This window comes from Chlamydotis macqueenii, chromosome Z (genome assembly GCF_036417535.1).
Source record: "Chlamydotis macqueenii isolate bChlMac1 chromosome Z, bChlMac1.mat, whole genome shotgun sequence".
In the NCBI taxonomy this organism is placed as follows: Eukaryota; Metazoa; Chordata; class Aves; order Otidiformes; family Otididae; genus Chlamydotis; species Chlamydotis macqueenii.
In genome coordinates this window covers 82,645,773-82,669,509 of record NC_141593.1, presented here as the reverse complement: position 1 = coordinate 82,669,509, position 23,737 = coordinate 82,645,773, and the positions used below count along the sequence as shown (strand labels likewise).

Here is a 23,737-nt window from a genome sequence, read left to right as displayed (position 1 = left end):
GGCGGAGGCGGCCCCCCGGCCCGCCTCAGCCAATCAGACAGCGGCGCGGGGCGCCACCCGGCCGCAGAGCCCCGCCCCGAGCCCCACCCCCGGCGCGCCGCGCGGGCCTGGCTCCGGGCGCGGAGGGCCCGAGGGAGGCGGGGCGGAGGTGAGCGCCGGGCGCGGGCGGTGCGGCCGGGCTGTGCCGCAGCGCCGGGGGGGGCGGCGCGTCCCCCAGCCGCGGAAGCCCCGCAGCGCTCGGGGACAGAGCCAGCGAAGAGCCGCCGTGCGCGGCAAGAGGGGGCGCGGGCGTCCGCTGCCGGGGGGAGGCTCGGCAGAACCTCCGCCCCGCTTTCCTCTCGCTCCGGTTTCCCAGCTGCCCGCGCTGCCCCGCGGTTGCGCCGGCCCCTCGGGCCCGCTCCCCTGCCAGCAGGTACCGCGGCTCGGAGGGGTGGCCCTGCGCAGGGGGCCGCAGAGCGTGGTCGGGCGCGCAGCTGGCTGGCCCTGGCAAGGCGGCGTGCCCTGCTCTCGGCGGGCCTTGGCGGCGTCTCGCCGCTCACCGCCGCGGCGCTGGAAGGTGCGGAGCGTCGGGCCCGCAGTTACGCCGGTTTGCTGTTGTGGGGTTTGACTAATTTTAGAACTCTGGTAGTAAATAACAACGGCTCGTTTTTATTTCCGTGTTTGTATTGCAGCCGCAAAGTTTAACAGGAAGGCTTATTACAATTTAACACACAATCGTAGTTGCAGGATAGCTGGAAGTCAATCTGTCTGCAAAGAGAGTGAAATTCTCTGTGTTTGGTCAAAGAGCGTTGTTCAAAGCACTAAGTGCTTGCCTGTCAAGCTCGTGTGCATCCCTGAGAGAAGAAGGGAGCGTGGTTCCCAATTGCTTTTAACAGCATCGGATGTGAGATGAACTCTGGCATTAGAGGGTAACCACAGTCCTCGCTGGAGCCTGTTTCCCGGCACGTGAGTGGACTTGAACTGACAGTGGTGGGGTAGACAGGGCTAAAGCCAGAATCGCCTCATGCAGGGTCAGAGCTGCTTCTGCCAGCAAAGGCTGTCCCAGCTGCTCAGCTGACTTGAAGCCAGCTTGTGGACATACAGACGTTTTGGTGGTGGTTGTAGGGCTCCTACCACACCAGAGCACTGATCTCTGGCTGCTGCACGCTGGATAACATGCATGAAGCAGGCTGCTTCAGGGGAGTGCTGATGAATGGTGGAGCTCCTCATTTTGCATTCTTGTTTTTTTCTGGTCACTGATAACAACACTTTTACTCTCAAATACCCGGTGGTAAATTTTGTGAGGTATCTCCCTTTTTAGTGAAGCTGCTTGTCCAGTGCTTTGTGGAGAGCACTGGGAGGTCGCCAAGCACGTGCGGCATTGTGAGGCTTGCCCACCACTGTGCACTGGTGGGGAGTGGCCAGCATGGGTAGCGAGGGCTAAAGTCCTGCAATCAGGAGGGGTATTGTGCCACCAGCAACCACTGTTTTACAGGGTGGGACATGGGGAATGACGCTCTGGCTGGGAGCTGGCAGACGGCTCTCCCAGGGAGGCGGAGGCTGGGATCCTCCACCAGCTCCTCAAAAGAGGCCACATGCTGCTGAGCAGTTGCCCTTGGCTCTGCCAAGGAATGTGCTCTCCTGGGAGGCTTTGGCCTCACCTTCGTCCTTCCTGGATGCCAGCTGTGATTTGTCCAGAGGTGCGCTGCAGCCTGCTGCCCTGGTAGCACAATTCTGCTGCTGTGCTTGCTGTGTGCAGCCACCCGCTCCTTCTGCCTCTCTAAGTGCTGGGGAGTCCTTCTGGGGCCAGAAGGACAGGGACATTGGCTTCTGCCTCATCGCCACCTTGCCTGGCGGTCTCAGTGCAGCGCTGGAGGGAAGTGTGACGCCTGCTGAGGCGGCTGGTGAGATCTGCCAAGGACTGCTAGAGAGTGGCGAGGGGAAGCTGTGGCGGGAGACACAGCAATGCCATGGCCTGCTGGGGGCAGATGGATGTGCTTCTTCGTGTGCAATCTTTGAGCCCTAGGATTAAGCAATAAAGTCTTAACCCCCTCAAAAGAGCAGACACGGTAGAATGAGTGCTGAACACCTCTTGGTCAGATCCCATGTCTCTGCCTGAGGTGTGTCGGCCTGCTGTTCTGGGCCTGCTTCTGTACAGCTCTGTCCCTGGAGAGGTATATCCAGTGGGACCCACACGTCCCTGCCGACATGGAGTCGCTGCCCTGGTTGAGCCTCGCCTTCCCCTCCATGCCCCACAAGCTCTCCAAGCTCACTGCTGACTCTCTGTCCTGTCCTTTGCAGGTGCTGATGGAGGTTGGTGGCCTGCCAGTGGAGCTATGGCAGCTCATCTTATCCTACCTGTGCCTCCCTGACCTGGGCCGCTGCAGCTTGGTCTGCAGGGCTTGGTATGAGCTCGTCCTCAGCCTGGACAAAACACGCTGGCGGCAGCTCTGCCTGGGCTGCATCGAGCACAGACACCCCAACTGGCCCAACCAGCCTGGCATGGAACCACAGTCCTGGAGAGAGGCCTTCAAACAGCATTACTTGGCCTCCAAAACCTGGACCAAAACTACGCAGGACCTGGAGTCCTCCAACTGCCTCTCCCTATTCCGGAGAAGAAAGGGCCGGCGCCAGCTCTGTGTCGGTGCCAGCGGTGAGTTCAGCAGCCTCCGGGCCGCCCTGGCTGCTGCCAGCCCCTATGACCGCCTTGTGCTGCTGCCTGGCGTGCATGAGGAGCAGAGTGAGCTGCTGCTGAAGGTTCCCATGGAGATTGTGGGGCAGGGAAAGCTGGGGGACGTGGCTCTGGTGGTGAGCATCAACCAGCACTGCCCCACTGCCCGCCTCTGCAATGTGGTCTTCATGCCAGCCCGCTTCACCTCAGTGCTCTACAAGGTAAGGCTTGGCAGAGTGGGGGTGGTGGGGATGGTGAGGCCACCGAGATGCAATGACCAAGAGGGTTCCCTGACCTGCAGGCACCTGGAGAGCGTAAGTGGGGGGTTGTGGGACTCCCTAACACGCAGGGCTCAGGGGCTTTGTCCTCTGTGTGTCTCTGCTCCATTACAGATTGCCAAAAATGCCACAGAAATCGCCACTAGCAAGAATGCCTTTGATTAATAAAGCAAATATTTATGTCAGGCTATTACAAATTACTGTCAGTAGTCATAACACCGTATCAATCAATAGCATGGCTGCAGTCAGTAATAGAAACAATCAGTTGTACAGCAACAAACAATTACGGCAACAAACAAGTAGGTATGTGCTATTACAGGTTACTGCACACTGATCACCACCACAACAACAGATATGCTTATGATAGATTACTACATGGTAATCAAGGGAATTAGACAGATTTCAGAAGGGGCCAAACTGTCTGTTGCAGGTGAATTATTAAGAGAGGTCATCATTGTAGGGTAAACGAAAAGGCTTTTATTAATGGTTAAAAGACGACCAAATTATAATCAATTGATTATTGAACAATAATTAAATGTTAATCAAATGGTGATTAAGCAATAATTGAATGGTAACAAAACACTGTTTCAACAATTATTTGACACTGGTTTAAATGATGATTTAAACAATGATTTAGATGGTGATAAACACTAGTACTTACTGTACTTCTAATAACTAAGCTATAGCTGCATATATAAGTGTCACTAGCATATTTTTAGGCCTAATGTAAAATGTAGCTTAGCTTACTATAAATATCAGATGCTGGGTAAGGGGTCTCTCAGCCTGCAGGAGTAACCCCGAGGGACAGCCCTGCTCATGGGAGAGCCCCACCATGCTGCCAGCTGCTGTGCAGGAGAGCGCAGTGGGCTCACGGGGGGCTGCAGATACCTAGAGCATAAAGAGATGGACTCATACTGAACCCCTGCTGCCCAGCTGTGGTGTGTGTGTGCTGGTGCGCAGCTGTAGCAGTTTAGTTTGTCTAGTCCAGGCTCAGGCTGGCACTGTTAGTTTCTGATAAGATGTGGCCTAGACTCCTTACTTCCTGGGAAGATATGGCCTGGCACTGTTCTCATGGTCTGCACAGCAGGGCTGACTTCAGTCTGGGCTGTTTGTCAGTGCTGGCTGAACCAAAGCACTGCTCAGAGTGGGTGCGTCCATTCCACCATCCCAGAGGGCCACACAGCTGTCCCAGAGGTGGAAAGGCAAACCAAACCAACCCAAAAGTGGGGCCGAAGTGGGTACCAGTGTCACATCAAAGATACTCAGTGTCACAATCTGGCGTCAGCTGGGCATCCCTAGTCAAAGTTCAAGATCTTGTAGCAGGTTCCTTTGGAGAGTTCAGCAGGGTTAGGAAAGGGAAAGTATGCGGAGGACAGGATGTTCTCGGAGAGAGAGGCTCCAGTTTGGATAAAAATTAAGTCTGTTCTAAGAGGGTGTAGCATACCACTACTTTCAGCAACCAATAGATGCTGTTAGTTTCCATTTTTCACCTGGAACAGCCAATAGATGATGATGTTTTTGTTCTTTCAGAGCAATTTTATATTTCTAGAGTGTTTCCACTTTTCCAGGTGATAAGTTGCCATTACAGTCCCTTGGTTTTTGCACTTGTTGGTGGTACCTCGGATGTCTCTGGTTTCTCAGCACTCAGCTGCACCTCAGAGATGCAGTTGCACTTCTCAAGGATGTTTCTGGCTGCCAGCTCCCACGCTGGCAGGCGTTTTCCTTTGTTCAGTGATTTTCTTCTCACCAGCTGCCCAAATGCTGAGACGTGAGCATCCTGAGAGGCTGGGCATGCAAGAGACACCCCCAGGAGCTGGCACTTCCTGTGGTGCACTTTGCCCCAGCCCCACTGCCCCAAACACTGGTATCCACTGATGTGTGCTCTGCCCTCAGCCTGGACTGGGAGCCCTTGGCCGGGACGCCCAGGATTTTCTCCAGACAGGACACGGGATCATGGGCCCAGCCCCACTGCCATGGTCTGCCCTGACAACACTTTGGTTCCCATGGACAGTTGCTGAGTGGGATGTGTCCAGTGCGAATGCTGTGCCTGTGGTCTGTGCCTCCGAAAATGATCTGAAAGTGATGAGTCAGCCCATCGTTAGTTATAAGTTACGGTGTAATTTCCTTTTCACCATTTTATTATGTGACATATTTATCATTCTGAAAGTCCCCAGGAGAAAGATAATGCACTAGCATGCAGTGGGAAAACTGAGTTGGAAATCTGCTGAGAAAGTCTCCCTTTGTCCGAGGCCACGTGCTGTGTTCCTGAAGTAGACACATGTTGCCTTGCCCAGCAATATCTCCTGCATTTGGCTGGTCGCTGTGGCTGCATTTTGCCTTTCCTGTCACTCTGGTTTCCATGCGCAGCAAGGTGATGGTACAGCCCTTCAGCTGCTGTTGGTGTTATGAGAGCGTTTCCTCCCAAATCCGTCAGTGAAAAACAAATTTAAAAAGCAAACTTACGCCAATCCTACTGGCAGTCATGAAAACCCTGTGAGTTCCAATTTCAGAAGGGCTTTGACAAGCAGCCTCTCAGAAGCAGATTTGATTGAGTCCCTTTTAATAGTCTTTTTTTTTTTAATTAAAAAAAGGGAAGGTATGATTCAGTCTGGAGCAGGCTAGTGGTCTGAAGGGTTTTCTGTGTGGGTGTCTTTAGGTAGAAAGAAATGCGTTTCAAAACATGTTTGCAGTATGACCACTTCTGAGAGTGCTCAAGGCTGAAAAACAATGTTAGAACGGTGTGTTGGCTGCAGACTCCCGAAATCTCTGTAAAATTGCCCCAGCTCACTTGCCACAAGCTATTGATCTGTCTGCTTTTAATGTGGTGCACTAGGCAATCAAGGCTTAACCTAGGAAGAGAAAATACGATTTAAGAGATTCCTAGTCAATTAGGAGCACAGAGAAATTCCAAGCGCACTACTCAGCTTTTCTGACCTGGCTCCTTTGTACCTTGTTGCATTTCTGTTGGCCTTTTCTGTAGATATGCAGAGACTTGCCCTGCATGTGCAGGAGAGAGATATTTGGCCATGCATGATCATTCTGGTGGTCTGCCAGCATCCATAAATTGCCTAGCAAAGCAGGAAGGCCATGGTAGGGATGACTCACAGTTCTCAAGTACCAGCAAGTCAGATGGGAAACCACAGCCAGGGAACAAGAAATTGATGGTGTCTGTCCTAATGCACTGTCAAAACATAATGCCTGTGCAGCTGTATGCACAATTTTTACCTGTTTTGCTTTGCACTTGAGGCATTGTGGGTGCCACGTCCTTCCACCAAGTATGCTAATGGCTTCAGGGAGAACTGTAGCTCTGCAGGCCAGCCAGGTGCTGACGCGGAAGTCACGTACACTGCTGATGACCAATATGATCAAGCAAATGCCAATTTATTGTTGATACATCCCGGTTAATATAGCCCTTCTAATTCGGTATCATGCGCAAGCTCTCTACTAATTGGTTAACTATATCATGCACGCGCTCCTAACTAAAATATGATTCGTTAAGTCTCTATGTTCACGCGCACGGCTCTCTCCACCTGCACCCTGCTTCACGTTCAGCCCCCAGTCACGTATGCCAGCTGTTTTCCTTCTTCTCAAGGTTGCTTCGTTTACTTTCTCACAGGAAGCTTCAGTACTTTCTCACAGGCGGCCTCATTATTTTCTCACAAGCGGCTTCAGTGATGCCCTTGAGGCCTGCTGCTCACAAACATAACAATTCCATTCGGTCTGGATTGTTCACTAAGTGCCCCTGGTACTCCAGGTATCCAACAGCCAGGCACTCACTGTTTTATGTCCTTTTACCTGCTGCTTCACCCAGTAAACCCCTGAGTCCATTAACAACGCCAGCTGACAAATACACATCTGTGAAGGCTGCAAATGTTTCTGTGTAGGGAGCATTGCTACCGTTTAGTAATCTTGGCACATCTAGGCCTCGTCTGCTTCCGCACGTGGCTGCTGCGCCTTGCTGAGACTCCAAAGCTCTATCTTGACGGGGAAGTTAAGGAAACATTGCTAGCCAGGAAGAAAGTCAGTAGGTGTCACTTGTTGCAAGATACTTGCTAACTCAGCTTGCAGCAATGCATGAGTGCTTGTGTGAGCTTGTTGCATTTGTGACACCTGAATGCATATTGTGTTTGTGAGTGTGAGCTTTTTTGCTGTGGAAGGACTTCATAGTATGTCCAGGACTGCTTTTTCTTCTTTCGTGTAATGATCTCACCTTGTGCTTACTCTCCAGACAACCTCAGGCTATGTCCAGTTCGACAACTGCAGCTTTGAAAGTGGGCAGCTGCAAATCCATGCGCCAGGGACATGCCAGGTGAAGTTCTGCACCTTCAAACAGTCCAGCATCCACCTCCGCAGTGTTGCCCTCTGCATCCTGGAGAACTGTGAGTTCACTGGCAGTGAGAATGCCTCTGTAACTGTGGAGGGCTGCCCGAGCTCTGACCGTAACTGGGCCTGCAAGCACCTGGCCACACTGGCCAAGTCCTGTGCAGTGCCCGTGCGGGAGCCCAACCCACCCAGCCACCCCCTGGCCAAGCGGGATGGCTGGGGGGAATCGCTGCTGAGGCCAGTGAGAACATGGAAGATTGTTGTAGGAGAAGAACGAAACAGCTTTCTCTCTGCTCTGGGTGCTCAAGCCCTGCTTGGCTCAGCCCAGGAGGACATGGAATTCGGAGAGAACTTGTGGTCAGCAAAGGAGGAGGAGTATCCCACCCTCAACTCAAACTCCAGTGACAGCAACTTATGCAGCAATGATGAAGAGGATGCTCAGGTTGTGTACAAACTGTCCTATCAAGCCCACAGCCTGAGTCACACGCTTGCTGACATTTCGGACAGCGGACTTCAAAGCAACAGACTGCATGCCCTTCAGACGGACCTTAAGCTCAAGTCTCTGCAGCAGGAGCTGCAGCAGGACAAGGAGGCCCAGTCTTTGGCCAACTCTCTGCAAGGCTGCATCATCCAGCAGTGCCTTTTCAGGGATGGGAAGGGAGGAATATTCATCTATTCACAAGGGCAAGCAAAACTGGAAGGAAGCATCTTCAGAGATTTGACCTACGCAGTGCGCTGCATACAAAACAGTAAGGTGCTGTGAAGGCTGCTGCGAGCCCTCTTCCCTCTCTCTCCTGCTCCCCCAGCTCCTTCCTTATGCATGGCTTGCGTTAACCAGCTCTAGTGAAAGGCAGGTCACTTGCAGCTGTCCGCTTTCTGCATGCGGTAACGTCATAATTGCAGTTGGAGGAATTAACTCTGTGGCATGTTTGGATTGTCTAGTCAGGCCCACTCTACCTGTAAATTAAACTCTCACCCTGTGGAAGTGCTGCTGGTTATCATCACCTTTGCTCCTCCCAGCACAGCCCCTACTACAAATGCAGGGACTGCAGTGTCAGCCCCTGGTCTTGATCCTCGCTGTGGCCAGACCTGGCTGCTTCAGGAGAGCCTGCAAGGGCAGGTGCCTGCCATAGACGGAGATGCATTGTAAGGAGGGATTTTGGATGGGTATATGTGCTAGAGGCTGAACTGAAGTTTTCCCTCAGCACAGCATCATCTAACCATGGGGGTGCTGAGGAGGCTCCTCTTCAGCAACCTGCCCAGAGCAAGACTATCCCACTTGGTTGGGGCAGGCCAGGATTTGGACTTGTTTTTTAGTCTATTGCTTTAAAATACTGCAAATAAAAGGTTTTTTTTTTTGCAGAGGGAGGAAGTGGAACATTTTTCCACACGGTTCTGGGAAAGGGCTTTGCTGTGATGGTGCTAACTCCCCATCTGCAGTCCCCACAGAAGTACTGCAGAGTGCTTTTGCCTGTGCCCTGCGGAAACACTTTGCTTCTTGGCAGTGGAGGACAGCTTCTACCCAAGGGATAGCCGTACCAGAGGTGCCTGCCCAAAGGCTGCCCCATGGATGCAGAGTGGCAGCAGGCAGGAGCAGAGGCACCTTGCACGGTGCACTGTGCTGCTCAGCCCTTGTTTTCCTGGGAGCTAGGCTAGCAACAAGTGCAGATCCACCACTATGGACCACGTTCTGTTTGTATTCCCTTTGGTTTGCTTAAGCTTGCTCAGCACCCTAGTTTTAACTGGTAGCAAATGGGAGGGAGATGAGGCCCGCCGAGCTGCTGCTCAGTGAGAATTTGCCCAGCTAGGAATCAGCCCAGAGGCTCTTGTTGAGAGGTGGATGTCAGAGCATCAGGCAACGGGAGACCCTGAAATGCTTGGCTGTGAGATGGGGACAAGGTGCAGTGTGAAGTGGGAGCACGCGGAGCTGGCAAGGGCTTGATATCCTTGCACAGCCATGACCCTGTGGTGCAGGGCAAGCTTTGGCCAGGCTCTGATGTGTGGGGCCCAGCTGGATTAGGTGCCTGGACTTCTTACGTCCTCTAGCTCCCTCCCCAAGCAGGCAAGTGTGACTGATGAAGACAGGCGGCTGTCAAGCCCTGCTGAGCTCCATGTTTAGTCAAGAAATTGAATGAAGCACCTTTCTGGAATGCGCAAATAAAAGGAAGTACCATTTAATTACCATCTGATCTGTGTTGCTCATTGAAGTGGGATATGCAAAGGCAGTTTGTAGATTGTTTCTTAGCACTCATAAGATATAGATTTAAGACGAGATTTTGTTTTGCTGGAAAATATTAAAGATTGCTGCTGCGTAAGTATTTAACTACTTATTTGCTTAGAGGAACCAAGGTTGTTATGAGAGGTGTCGGTGACTTCAGTTGCTGGCTGGGCCATTTCTGCCTGCAAATGGTTGGATCTTGTTCTGAAGGCAAAAGGCAATGGACAGGTTGCGTGCTGAGCGTATGTGATGTAGTGCACTGGCCCAGTCAGCTTAATGGGAGACTCATGGGAGGCTCTGCGGCGTTTGATGTGTCGCCTCGGAGCAGCTCTGTGCAGCAGAGAGTTAAGAGGCAGCCTGTTGCCAACTGTGTATGGAGAGGATGCTGATGCAAACAGGGACTGCCCGAGAGGGGATGGGGCAGGTCTCTTGTACCATGTGTGGTGTGGAGATGAGACAGGAAATGGTCACTTGTTGCTGACAGTGTGCAAACGCAACGCAGTGAATGAAACTGTTGTGCACAGCTGAACGCAGGCTTTGTCAAGTGGAGGGATGCGTCAGGCCAAGAGGATATTTTTGCTCTGGCTGTGCAGCACCAAGCACTGCAGTCCCCATCTCCAAGGAGACCCGTGCCGGTGGGTAATGCCCAGTAGGCTTAACTGTAGCACTTGTCCAGATGCACTGATCTTTCAGCTGGCCTGTGTGCCTGGCACACCCCAAACGAGAGGAAGAAAGGTCACAAGATGCACAGCGGTTGCAGAAGGGAGAGCTATACCCTTTCGTCATGTTCTCTTCCTTGTCCTAACTACAACAACAGATGCTTCTCCTCTTCCCTGAAGGTTATCATGCTGAGGAATGACATCCACCATTGCAAAGCATCAGGGATATTCCTGCGCTTGTCGGCAGGAGGCCTGATTGCAGACAACAACATCCATTCGAACTGTGAGGCTGGAGTGGACATTCGTAAGGGAGCCAACCCCCTTGTTCTGGTACGTACCCATCCAAGCTGTTCTGGAGGGCAATGTGCTCTTTCTCTCACGTGCTGTTTCTCTCTGATGGGCAGCAGGGATCAATTTCCTAGTACAGAAAACACTGACTTTTCTGTTAGCTTTGCCCTTCAGCCTGTTTCTTAGGCTTTTGTTGATGAATTAGACCACAGCTAACCCCAAGGGCAAGGCACAGTGAAATGCTGCCTGATGGTATGTGCATAATCTCCTGCTCTATTTGATGGTATGTGTCTTAAAATTGCTGTGCTTAGAGGGGAGGGTAGGGGGATGTTCCTCTATCAAATAAACACCCCTGTGTAATGCGTGAACTCATGCAAGCAAGGCAGTAAATTGACACTGTACTGTAAATTGTTTCTTCCACATTGAAAATTGTGTTGTCTACTCTGGGAGTTGGTGAAGGGTGTCACCTCTCTGCTCAGTCTCAGGTAGGAGGGGAGCAGCAGCCTGCTCTCCAGCAGCATAGCTATTCCTCCAAATCAGTAGTATCTCCAGCTGTTCAGTGAGTGACTTTGTCTCTCTTTACTGAATGCTGTATCTGTAGTCATCCTTGAAGGAACCAGGGCCTCACCATGCAGGAGGAGGCAGAGAGGTAGATCCAAACTACCATCCAAGGGACTCTGTGGCTGCATCGAGCTTTCCATGTGAGCTCTGCACCGGAGATGGGGCAGCGATAGCTGCACCCCCATGGAGGAGGAGGTGGCAGCACAGCCATGGAGTCACTGGCCATGTCTGGCCTCTGTTGCAGCTTTGAGCTGCTGTTTGTTGCTTTGCCAGGTTTGGTGATTCTTACCATGCCACTCTGCAAGATACTGGGCTGGGACTGCTGTCCTGCCCAGAAGGTCCCAGCGTACTCCTGTCCTCGTGGGAGATGTTGGCCGCTGTAGAGAGAAGCAGCCATGTGGCTCTTGACAGCGGTCATCCAGGCTGTGCAAAGTGCTGTCCTGCACCCGGAGCAAAGGCACCACACTGTAATGCTGAGCCCCCTGCTTGGACTCTTGCATCCCACTGCTGTGGGGTGCTACCAAGGGTCTTTTCCTCTTGGTGGCTGTGGGGAGGTGTTGGACTTGCAGCCTCACCAGCCCTGCCCAGTGTCAGATGGGCTGTTGGGAGTGAAAACATCATCGGGTTCAGGGCAACCCTTGGAGATGGCAGCAGGAGCTGCTGGAGGAAGAAGAGGCTGCAGGCATGATGGGAAGGGAAATTTGGCATCGCATACTAGAACCCCAAAGAAAGGTAAAAGTTAAGTGTACCTTGACTGTTTGAGAGTGATTTCTTGGCAGCTGGATTAATTGCCCTTCTGCTTTTTCCCCAGCAGGGCTGGGAGCTGTTGCTTTTCTCTGTGGTTGCTGTCTCCTCTTGCTCACTTTTATGAGTGACCTTTCTTCCTTTTATTCTCTCTACATGTGCAAAAATAAAACCACAGTGCAATAAGATACACAGTGGCCTTCGCTCAGGCATTGTCGTCGTTGGCAACGGAAAAGGCATCATCCGTAGCAATCAGATCTATGGGAATAAAGAAGCTGGCATTTATATTCTGTATAATGGAAACCCTGCTGTGAGGTATGTTAGCTAGCACTGACGTCTCTCTCTCCTCTTTCATCTGTTAAGAATTATTGGTCCCACTGTGCACTCTTTTCTTCTGTTTGTTTCTATCACCACCATAGAGCCGAAATAGGACTATGGTGCACTAGTGCCTTTCTGTGACTTCCCTTTGTCTGCTTGCTGTGCCCAGGTCTTTGCCAAGTGCCAGTGCTAGGCTTTCCCCTGGATCTGAGGAGGACACTAGCTGTGTTCAAGATGAACAACTCATATATGTCATGGTGCTTTATGAAGGAAAAGGGGAAGTGGACTGCGGCACTCCAGTCGTTGTTACTCCAATTCATCTTTCTGCTTTAAACACCTGGAGCCACTGACTTGTGTGTATTTAATACCATTCAGTTTAGATGTTATCATTGGTGTCTGGCAGGCTTTCTTCAGGTTGACACCATCAGCTTTACCTGATGGTATCAACTGGCAGCAATGAACCCAGAAATGAGATGGCAGCTGGAGCACAGTGTTGGTTGCAGATGTGAGGGGCATCTCATCTGTACTGTCACCCCTTCCTGTGTCTTACTGTGCCTGCGGGTGCTAAGGAACAGGCATGTGACAACTCATTGTAGTGCTGTAGAGCAGAGTGGGGCACAAAGGGAAGAAAATGGTTGCTCAGGATCAGCCCCATAGCTAGGACGTGACTCTTCATGCTGGAAGTGTTGATAATTAACAGCGCTTCAGCCTCAAGCCCCACAGCCCTAATGAAAGCCAGTTCTTGCAGGTTCGTGATCTGTGTGTGGAGCTGGTGAGGTTCAGAAAGACCACCTGTAGGGACACTTAAGAACAAACAGGTTACTGAGGCACTTGGTCTGTATTGGGACCTGGAGAGATGTCTGCACCAGTTGTTCCAGTCCTGAAAACACAGGGGTCAGGACTGGGCTTTCGAACAAGGGATTATGAACGTGCTCTCTCAGAGAGGTATTGATCTCTGAGAAAAGCATCGTTGTAATGTCAGGGCCCAGCAGCGAAGAGGAAACACTGTGCGGTGGAGAGGTTCACTAGATAGCCTTCCCTCCCTACGTTCTCACAACACTGTTTGTAACCCGAGCTTGCACCTCATGACTAATATATGACTGTCTGTGCTTGCTGGCATGTAGGAGATGATGAGGAGGAGGAGGCAGAGAGGAAGCTCGGTGGGAAGACACGTTTTTTCTCCTGACCAGCCACCTGTTTTGGAGGAGCCCCCCTTCTCCACTTGTGTGCTGCTCTGTGCTGCCTGTTTTCTGCATGCTGGTGGTGCCACGTGCAGCTGTGTTGAGCATGGGGCTCAGCAAGGGCTGTTGGTGGGGCTGGGTCTCACCAACAGGATGGAGTGTGCAGCTGCGGGCAGGCAGCGCTGGCAGAAGGGGGATGTTTATGATGGGCGTAATGTCCTTTGCTGGGTGCCTTTTCAACAGCTAGAAACAGAATAGTATTTTGCCCATTGCCAAGAGTTGCAAGCCCAGCTCCATCCTGTGTAGCTGCCTGGCTGGGGTGCAGGTTTCAGTGGGCCACTGTGAGGGGCTCTGTGCAGAAAGCAGGGAGAAGTGTGCCAGTGATATGGGTGCGGAGTACCATCTTTAAGCATGATACAGGCCCTTGGGTATGCACGTCTTCCAGTCAGAGGTACCTTCTGCAGCAGCTAAAAAGCTGTTTGGGTAGGACTGTGTTCCCTGCTGTGCCGAGGCTGAGGCTGGCAGGTGCCGAGTGTGACGGTGCCTGGTGGTGCAGGGCTACTGCCTGCTCCCCTAAGCTGGTGAGAGAGCACTGGAGGACACTGCCCCGCAGCTGCAAGCCGCTGCCTTGTGTTCCTAGGGGATTGCCCCTGGTTTCTCCATACCCTCACAGCTGCTGGTGCAAGCAGCAGCTTCTGCGCCTTCTGCACTCTTCTCACCTGGTTGCTTTTTCTAGAGGCAGGCATGTGTGTTGCACCAGGCCCCGCAGCCCACAAGCAGCTTTCCATTTTCTGGGCACTGCTGATAGCTTGCATTACTCTGGCAGGGCGGTGAGGGCTTCCCTCAGGTGCCCGACCGAGTGGCCCTGCCTGAGCAGGCAGCCGTGAGTGGAGGGGCAGCTGTGCCCGGGCAGCTGAGGACAGCAGAGGCACTAGCTGCCTGGTGCGGTGGGGCGGCCCCCGCTCTGCCTGCACTTGTCCCTGGGAGCAGGACAGCAGTGTGAAGGGCTGTACTCACCCCTCTACCCCAAGCCAGCGCTGCGCATTGCTGGTCATCCCATGTCACAGTGCTGCTTTCCCACCCTGGCTTGCTGCTGTAGAAGCTCCTCTGCTCCCTTCACAGGGAAGGGAGGAATGGAGCTATCTCCAGTGAGTGCTCCTGGGTGGATGCTGGGGCAGACTCCGTGCTAGGCACTGCACTGGGTTGGTGTTTTTCCTTTGTGATCAACCTGATTGCTCTCCTGCTCTGAACCTCAGCAACAACCCAGAGATTAGGGGTCGTGTTGTGGAGGAGGAGCTGGTGGTGGGCTTGGGGCTCCTGGGCTTTGTTGCTCCTGACAGGCAGTACATGGGAGCCCAGGGGACAGCAGGTGATGCCTCTACTCAGGCGCAACAGGACGCACGTGCTCTCCAGGTCGTCATTCCCTGTGCGGTGCTGCCTCTGCTCCTGCCACCATGTTTAATGTTTCAGGCCATCAACTGCGATTGGCGTCTGCCCACTAGCTTCAGGGCTTCTCCTGGAGCAGCAGTGCCATGGCTGATAATGTCTCTCGCTTTCTCCCCGGGATGGGGAGTTTTCTAGTTGGTGTTTCTGTCACTGATGGAGGGAGCGTGTCTTTCCAACAGCGTATCCTCCAGGATGGGGAGGATAGGGAAAAGAGACTAAAGCTGTCACAGACTCCTCTGCGATGTCTGCCTTGGTGGGCTCTGGCCGCTATGTGGTGCATGTCCTGTGCATTTCCGCTGGGGCACAGGGGTCTGCAGCTCAGACCCCCCGGCTCTGCACTGCCTATGGGGGTAAGGAGGCTGTGGCAGCTGGCAGCGAGTGGCCTGCCTCCCCACGGGGTGTGCTGAACAGTGCTGGGGGAGCTGAGTGTGCAAGGTGATTTGCAGAGGAGCAAGTTTAATCCTGAGAAAGAAAGTCTATCTCAGGGGTGGGGGTAACTGTGGGTGCAGGTAGCCAGCGAGGCAGAGAGGCTGGGCTGCAGGAGGCAGTGCTTGGTTCTCCCTGTCCGTATGTTCCATGCGGCTGCAGCTGTGGTTGGCCACTCCTGGAGATTTGACCCTGGCTGGACAGAAAACTGGTCTGACACGGTGGCCGTTTGGCTGTTGATGAGCATCTCTCGCTCTTTGGATGCCTTTACTGACGTGTGTTTCTCCATGTCTCTTTTTGTGCTTTCACTTCCTTGAACGTGGCTCAGCTGTCAGGAGCTCTGCTGTGCTCTGCATGTACCTTCCCCACTGTGCTTCCCTCTTGCTGCACTTCACTGTGCGGCTGCCCACGCCCAGCTCTCGCTGCTGGGCACAGGCAACGGGCTGTGACAAGTAGCTAGCTAGGGAGACTGGTGCCTCTGCAGAGTCCTGCTATGCTGGCGTCGGGGCAAACCATGAGAAGACAACAATGACCTGGTAACTTTCTTTTCTTCTACCTCAGTGGGAACCATATTTTCCAGGGACTGGCTGCTGGAATAGCAGTGAATGAGAACGGGAGAGGCCAAATCACAGGTATGGGAATGAAAATGGCCTTGTGGCCTTTTTGTTTCTGTCTTTAAGCCTCTGCCTGTTTGCAAAATTTATCTTGTGCTTCTTGGATGACTTTAGGTGCAATAATCCCCTTGTTTGCATTTTCTAGTTGGCATTTCTGTCATTGATTGAGGGAGCGTGTCTTCCCAACAGTGTATCCTCCAAGTTACTGTTCTCTTTGTCTCTGGCCCAGCTGGGATTTGGAACTGTGCTCCAGAGCAATCTGCCACGTGGACTGCTTTTTCCCTCCCATGTCATGCAATTTATAAGTTACAGCTCTCAATTATGTTTTTCTACTCCTGTGGCACCTCTAAGTGGTTTTCCACTCTGCTCTACACTTTAGAGGACAGGGAGGTGCTGGTTACTGGAAATGCTCATGACTGGTGTCCTGTGCCGGCGAGCATTGTCAGTGGAATGGGGGAACGAGGAAGCTCCTGAGGCTTGGGCTCTGCCGCAGGCAATGAGAGATTTTTCAGCTGGGCCAGGTCTTGGCTTGCCAGGTCTCCTTGCTCTTCTATCAGCAGGAGGCCTGTGTGGTCACCTCGTCGTCTCTGCCTGGCTCTAGGGAACATCATCTGTGAGAACCAGTGGGGCGGGGTGGACATCCGCCATGGGGGTGACCCCGTCCTCAGGAACAACCTCATCTCCTATGGCTACTCAGACGGTGTGGTGGTGGGCAAGCGTGGGAAGGGCCTCATTGAAGGAAATGCCATTTATGGTAAGGAAGCAAGCTCAGGTGAAGAATTATTCTCACCTCTTGCCCATTTTCCCATCCTGTTGAGCTTGCTCCAGAGCTGCGGTGGGTGCCCGGGAGGGGGGTGTGGTGGGTGCCCGGGAGGGGGCTGCGGTGGGTGCCCAGGAGGGGGCTGCGGTGGGTGCTCAGCAGGGGGGTGTGGTGGGTGCCCAGGTGGCTTGGCCAGGAATGGCACCAGGACCAGCCCAGCACAAACACTCCACAGGTCTTGCCACTAGTACTCTCTGACCACTGAGGAGACCACTGGTCTGTCTCCAGTGGAGGGCGGGAGCTTCCCTCTCAGCCCTGAGAGGGGAAGCTGGCCTTGCACCATCACCCTCCTGCAGGACAGGGTTGCAGGAGAGGATGCATGGTTCCCACAGGATGAGGGCAGCCGCATCTGCTGCTGTCCTGCACACAGCTAATCCAGGGCCAGAGGAGTTTGTCAGGGTCTGTAATGTAACAGCTGGGCTGATGTCTGACAAGGGGTAGGCTCCACAGTTGATTTTCTTAGGAAACTGGAAATAGCATTTTTAAAGGGGTTTTAAAGCGACTACAGAGAGACAAGTGCTGCAGAGAGCCCACCACTGCCAGGGTGGAAGTCTGAGTCCTGGAGGGTCTGTACTCCTCTCTGGCCCTGTTTAGGACCGAGACAGGACACAGGTAGTCATGTAGCATGGCTTTGTCTGCATCTCTCTGTTCCACTAGTAATGCTGCAGGCAGTGGTGGCCAGTAGTGCTGGCGGCCAGTGCCAGCCCTCACAGAGACGTAAGGTGCACAGGTAGGGAGTTCCAGGAGATTTCTGGAACAGCAGTGGCTGGGGCAGGAGGAGGGTGGTTGTCAGGCCTAGTCACCCTGGGGGTGGCAAAGCTTCAGCTCAGACTGCATTAGACACTGGAGAATACACCTGGGACCAAGTCAGGGCCAAAGGATGTCTGTGAGCCCCTGACATGTGGGGTTAGCCTTCATGTGTGCTCCAAGAGGAGGATCACCTCCATTCCACCTGCACCACACAGGGACTACCAAACTCTTTGGGGCAGGGCTGGGGGGTCTCCAAACACTGCCAAGTTAGTGGGCTGTGCCACCCCACACTGCAGGCAACAAGGGCTGTGGCGTGTGGATGATGTCCTCCAGCCTCCCACACCTCATCAACAACCAGATCAGCCACAACAGCATCTACGGAGTGGCAGTGTTCTGCTGCGAGGACGACGCTGGTGACTATTCTTCCAGTCAGGAGGGCAGAGAGAGCTTCCAGGAGGAGAGGGAGGGCGCCGGTGGGGAGAATGACCTTGACATCGAGGAGGAATACCCGGCTGCCCAGTGTAACATCAGCGTGGCGCTGGTGGAATCAAACAGCATCAGCCACAATGGAGGTGAGCTCAGGGCCTGGGGCTCTTCCCAGGCTCCAGGAGAAGGGGTGGCATGCAGAACAGTGTCCTGGGCCACCAGCACTGGGGTGTGCCAGGTTCTTCCTGAGTTGTCACTAGGCCAGAAGCACCCTGGAGAAATGGTGGGCTGAGATCGGAGTGTGGGTGAGTATTTGTCCTTAAGCTCCCAGTCAGAAAGTCATATTGTGACAGAAGAAACAGGGTAGCTTTTAGAAATACTAATATATTTGTGGTCATCATAACTGAGGCTGCAGGCTCTTAACTGATAGCTCTTCTTTTTGGTTGGCAGCTGCTGGGTTGCATGTCAAGAGCAGCGAAGCGCTCAACATAATTGCCAATGTAATTCATGCCAACCACGATGATGGGGTGGCAGTGCTGCAGAGCAGCCAGCTGACACGCATTGCAAACAACAGCATATCCTGCAACAGCCGGGGAGGCGTGCTGGTGGAGGCTGAGTGCCAGGTGGAGCTGCGTGGCAACGGCATCTATGAGAACAGCAGCCATGGCATCGTCTGCAAGGGAGAGGGCATCATCACAGAGAACGACATCATCAGCAACCAGAGATGTGGCCTTCAGCTGCTGCAGGCAGCCGACATGAAGGTGCGTCCTGCAGAGAGCTGAGGGGGCACTGACCTGTGTGTCCCTGCGGCTGGGGGCAGAGGTGAGACAGCCTGCTGCTACCCTCCCTGGGCGAGGGGGAAGCCAGCAGGCCCCCAGTTAGCAAGCAGGACAGGAGGGACTACCCTGGCATTGCCAGCAGGACGAGTGGACAATCAGAATCACATCCTCGGCCCTGTGATTCCAGGGTGTGCAATTTCTAGGCTACATTAGAAGTGTGTCCAGCCAATCAAGGAAAATTGTCACCCATCTTTGCCATCAGGAGGCTGCATCTGACATGTTGTGTCCAGTTTGGGACCTCAAAGTCAAGATGGGGGTGGACAAAAGGAAGAGGGTCCATTGCAGAGCTACCAGGATCAGCAAGTGCCGGGATGCATGACTGATGAGATGAGGCAGAGGGAGCTGGGCTTGGTTTGTCTGGCAAAGACAAGGCCAAGGGCAATCTAAGAGCAGCACACAGCTACCTGAAGGGCAGTCAGAGCCAAGCCGTCTCAGCAGTGCCAGGCAGTACCAGGGTCAACAGCACAAGTTGCGGTGGTCCCTGGACTTTGGGAGGTCCATGTGGGAGGCTGGGGGAACCTTCTTGTCTTGGAGGGTGGTGCAGCCCTGGAACAGGTCACAGAGTGGTGTGCAGTCACCATCCTTGGGGCTTCCTAAGCTTTGGCAGGTCAGAGCCAGGGCTGCCCTGATCTAGTGCTGCAGACAGTCCTACTCCAGAGCTCCCTTCCACCAGCACTCCTTAACTCCAGGTTTTTCATGGGCAGTCATTGGGAATAGGCTGGATGAAAGTTGGCAGAAATCGTTTGAGGGAAGATGTAGGTGGGAATTGAGTAAGCACTCGTTTTTAATCAAGCCAGCAGTGCAAAACTGGAGTGCGCTGCTCAGAAGAAAGTGACATTTACATCCCTAGTGGGTTTGAAGTGTGTCATGTCCTGGCACCTGTCAAGAGAGTGAGGTTTAGAAGTGCTCTGCAGGGCCCAGAGGGAGGAGGTGAGATCTTCCCTAGCCTCAGCATTGTTCAGTCCATGCTTATTATTGCTGACATGCATGTGTAGCAGCATAGCTCAGTGCCCACAGTGACAGGAATGTGAAAGGAAGTCTATTAGCAGCAGCAGCTTTTCAGGTGGGTGAGTGCATGGGGAAAGGGCTTGTGTGAGCTCATGCCATTGCTCAGTGGCAAAGAAAAGAATAAATTTTGGAAGTCCTATTTCAAGGCTGTATCCCGTTTGACAGTGATCCACAGGTGGTTTGTCATATTTGTCTGATGCTTAAGCCTTGGTAAAGCACAGCTCAGTGGTCATTTCCTACATGTGGATTCACAGATGGCTTGTAGGAGAGACCTCTCTTCCTTCAGAGCAGCAAAGGGAATTCTGTGCATTTTGGTGCAGTGACATTCAACAAAGCCCATCTTCTCCCAGGTTTGTCCCCCATATTTAACTGAGTGGCACAGTCAAGCAGGTGGTCCCACAGGCCTCTGTTGGAGATTTGCAGGCTGTGTGAGCTGTGCTGAAGAACTGGGGTAGATAGCATCTGAACTAGATTTTTTTTGAAGTTAGATGCAGTGTTCCAGCATCTCGCCAGTTCCCAAGGTTGGTACCTTGCTCAGTGTTGCCTTCATTCTGTTCCTTGTTGACGTGAAGCCATTGCGCATCAAAATGATAGATAAATGCAATTTAACTCATCATGAAGGACCCCTAAAATCCCCGCCAAGGCAAATGCTCTACATTTGCTTTACAAAAGTGCCGCAGGCTCCTTTTGAAAACCATGCCTGTACAAAACCATTGTCCTCTGGACCAGAAGCTAAAAACTGCTGCATTTTCCATGGTCCCAGCTGTCCAGTCCCCTGGAGCACACAGGCAGGATTCATGTTGTAGGGTTCATCTGGGTAGCAGACCGGGAGGCACAGGTTCTTGCTGAATTACTGGCAGTGTTGTGGTGCTGCTGTTTCTCATCCACCCACTGGCAGAGCCCAGGAGGTAAGATGGTGTGTGGTGCTAGGCTGGGCAAGGAGCATCACAGCAGCTGTTGCTGTGGATCCAAGGAGGAGAAGGGATCAAATTGATCTTCTAAATGATGGCACAGCAGTGGCTGTGGCCTTGTCTTTCTTGGGAAGAGCAGACTCTTTTTTTTTTTTTTGGGTATACAAAGAAGTGACAGCCTGTAAGTACAGCCATTTGAAGCCTGGAGGGCAAGGACCAGCAGCAGCTTCATGTTCAGCAGCATCTGTGCTTGTGTTTCACCAGGGGGTTGGGTACCAGCTGCAGGGAAGCTTGTAACATCTTGCACTGACAGCAACTGAGCTGCCAGTTGGGGCCACAAGTAACGTGTGGAAGGCCTTGGGAAAGCGTGTGTGTGCAAGGCTGTGGCACATCCAGCCTGAAACCTTGGTATGCTCCCAAACTGCCGGGGAGTGCTAGTGAGCCTGCAGAAGAGCTTTGGGCTTTGTTTTTGTGTTGTTCAAAGAGCCATATGAACAATATTTTTCTGCTTGGGCCGTGCCATCTAAAGCTTATTTTGCAGGTGACCAAGAACAGGATCCAGTCCTTTCGGGACTACGGGATTGCTCTCTTTGATGAAGCCAAAGGCCTGGTGCAAGAAAACCTTATTTTCCAAGGGAGATCCAAGAAATCTGTTTTGCGACCAGTATCAAATGCAGAGGATTGCATCATTGAAAAAAACGTGCTTTTTACCTTCAAGAAAAGGTAAATGGGTGCAATTGTGAGCTTGGAACCACTGTTGTGCTCCTATGGTAGGGAAGTGGTGGAGGACTCTGCTGTGTAGCTCCTCTTCCCAGCTTCCCATACCTGCTGACCCACACCACCAGCCCCGTGTGTGTGGTGAAGCACACCACGTGAATTCACACATGCGAACCTCACTCCTGCAGGTAAGCACTGCAGATCAATCAGAGCCAAGAGGTTCCTCATCGGGTACTTCTAAGGCCAACTGAAGGGCTTGGATTACTCCTTGGCATGCCAGTGTGGGTCTTCACAATGTCTCTGAGCATAGGGACGTCTGCCCTGTGACCTGGGCAGCTCATTCTCCTGGGCAGTGCTGCCTTTGAAGCCTGGCTGCCGTGTTTGCAGACTGCACTGCTGTCCCTGCAGTACAGACAGCCCTGTGGTGTTTGTAGCCTGAGCTGTGAGAATTGAAAGAAAGAGGAAGGGCCAGAGCCACCCCCAGTCTGCGTTGTGCTTTTGTGCTGAGGAGGAAGGTGGCTTGAGGCACCAGATTCCATCTCCAGGCTTTTGCTACCAGAGCAATGTGAAGGGAAAATGGATCTTGCAATGCTTTTTTTCTAGACGTGATTTAGCTAACCCGCTCTTTGTGCCAGTAGAGACAGGATGTGTGTTCTGGTGGTCATTTTAGAGGTACCGCTGTAGCTGCAGACCTCTAATGGGTATTGCAAAGCTTTCCTTAGCTGCTGGCTGTCACCTAGATCTCAGTGACTCTCGTCGTTACAGGCCTTGTTCAAAAGAGGTCATTCTATACCAGGGCCCTGCAGCAGATGATGCCTGAGGAGGGAAAGCTGGAGCCCTGTCACCCATACAAGGGCTGAGTAGTTAGTGGATTGTTCTTTTTAGCTAGAAAGTTGACCTTGACTCTTCTCTCTGGGTCACAAATCTTGGTCCAGGGAGAGGACACAATGAAATTGGAAGACTTATGTTACTGGAGGGAGGTTAGGATACGTGGTCCCCCAAGCTGATGATGCTCTCACCTAGTCCTCCAGACACCCATAGCATGAAAGTCAAGTGCACTAGAGAGGGCTCTAACACCTTCTCCAGTCTAGTCTAGAGTCTGAAATCACATCAAGTAGTTTTTGCAGTAAAGCAAAATGTTCTGTCTCAATTCTCCAGCCATTTCTGTCCCACTTGGGTACGGGAAAAGATGTCACGTGGGGAGCATTGTGCACCTGCCAGCGCTGCTCTGGCACTTTTTTCTTTGAAGGGTGAACCTCAAGGGAGCATATCTAAGTGCTCGGAAGTGCCGTTTCACCCTGCTCATGGCCATGCATGGGGTGTCTCTCCTTTTCCCAGGTTTGATATGGAGTGTATGCTGATCAATCCCCCAGCACGGCCTCACATCGAAGTAGGTGCCCTGGGGTCCTGCATGGTGGCTGATGGTCAGAACGTTTCCAGCATAACAACCAAGGCGGATAGGGGCTGCCATAACCACAGGAGCATCTTCTGCACCATTCTTTGACCAGGGAGGGAGGTTTCTTCACCCATCTCTCCACCTGTCTTTTCTCCAGAGCTGCCCCTGGGCAGCTCTCACAGCTCAGGGACAGGGACTGTACTTCCTTTTCATGAAGGATTTTGCAACTTCAGTGGCACCTCACTAAATAAAAAACAGCTGGGAAAACAGTCATTAATGTCTTCCTCTTTGCCCACTGAGATCACTGCTGGGGTAATTTACAAGTGAGCAGTTCCTGAGATTAAATGTGTTCCTGGTGGGACCAGCGGTGTGCCTGGCTGGGCCACCCTAGCCTGATCTCCAGACAAACCTCTTTTCCTGTCAGGCCTGACACATTGTTTGGGAATCACTTGCTTTGAAGCTGCTTTGTCAGTGATCATCTGCATTTGTGCTGGAAGACTCAGAGAGTGATAATGTCCTGTGTGGTCTTGCTCAGTTTCTCTTTGTGATGATTCGGATCTAGAAGGGGCACACAGATCAATGCAGTCAGATGTATGCAAAGACACATATATAAATATATATATACACACACACACATATATAAATATATATGCAGTGCAGGACCCTCCAGGCTCAGACACTGACTGCCCAGTACTGGCCCCTGGGTCCCAGTCTCCCCAGTTTCTGCCATTGAGACGTGGGAGCCCCCAGAGGCTGCAGGCCCCCTGCCACAGACAGGCAGACACAGTGCTTGGGCTTCCAAACCACTTCACCTTCTTGTGGTAGCAGGCCCACAGAGATGCAGATCCCCATGCACCACCGACGCTGGCACCCACACCAAAGGGAGTGCCCTCAGCCCAGGAAGAGTGAGAAGCATCGCTTGATGAGTGGACAGGACAGCCTATGCTCGTCAGGCACAGGCATGGCTGGACCAGCATCTGTCCTCGACCAGCCACCTGTTTACCCACAATGGGCCCCTTTTTATCCCATTATCCCTGTTTTCCCATAGTTGTTCTCCTCAAACCATGTGGATGCGTGTGTTTCCCCACATTTGGTTCCTCCTCTGGGCATCCTGTAATGAGCCTTGCACAAGCCTGGAATGCTCATCCCCTGCACCTCGTAGCA

The 23,737-nt window shown here is 52.7% G+C and overlaps 1 protein-coding gene across 5 annotated transcripts; it reads left to right on the top strand.

Annotated features, from left to right (window-relative positions):
• The first annotated feature begins 235 nt into the window (after positions 1 to 235).
• On the top strand, positions 236 to 22,846 carry FBXO10 (F-box protein 10). Of its 5 annotated transcripts, none has more exons than XR_015261435.1 (11): positions 236 to 412; positions 2,281 to 2,871; positions 7,157 to 8,005; positions 10,309 to 10,458; positions 11,900 to 12,036; positions 15,654 to 15,724; positions 16,308 to 16,460; positions 17,573 to 17,848; positions 18,153 to 18,524; positions 19,804 to 19,899; positions 21,002 to 21,092. XR_015261435.1 is itself a non-coding variant. In XM_086770432.1 (11 exons), exons 2-11 carry the CDS (start codon positions 2,287 to 2,289, stop codon positions 22,679 to 22,681), a joined length of 2,880 nt encoding a protein of 959 aa, XP_086626558.1. In that variant the 5' UTR covers positions 236 to 412; positions 2,281 to 2,286; the 3' UTR covers positions 22,682 to 22,846. The 5 variants fall into 5 exon arrangements, 4 of the variants coding, with proteins under 4 accessions (XP_086626558.1, XP_086626559.1, XP_086626560.1 ...); XM_086770432.1 differs by lacking the exon at positions 19,804 to 19,899 and adding an exon at positions 22,516 to 22,846 and having other exon boundaries at positions 18,153 to 18,463; positions 21,002 to 21,183; XM_086770433.1 differs by lacking the exon at positions 19,804 to 19,899 and adding an exon at positions 22,516 to 22,846 and having other exon boundaries at positions 236 to 556; positions 18,153 to 18,463; positions 21,002 to 21,183.
• Positions 22,847 to 23,737: the final 891 nt, after the last annotated feature.

What these genes read in the sequence shown, in the direction of transcription:
- FBXO10 (XM_086770432.1), top strand. Translation starts at nt 2,287, where the DNA reads ATGGAGGTTGGTGGCCTGCCAGTGGAGCTATGGCAGCTCATCTTATCC. An exon ending in AATGGAAACCCTGCTGTGAG is followed by an intron (nt 12,037 to 15,653) that starts GTATGTTAGCTA and finishes CTTCTACCTCAG; the next exon opens with TGGGAACCATATTTTCCAGG. An exon ending in CGGGAGAGGCCAAATCACAG is followed by an intron (nt 15,725 to 16,307) that starts GTATGGGAATGA and finishes GCCTGGCTCTAG; the next exon opens with GGAACATCATCTGTGAGAAC.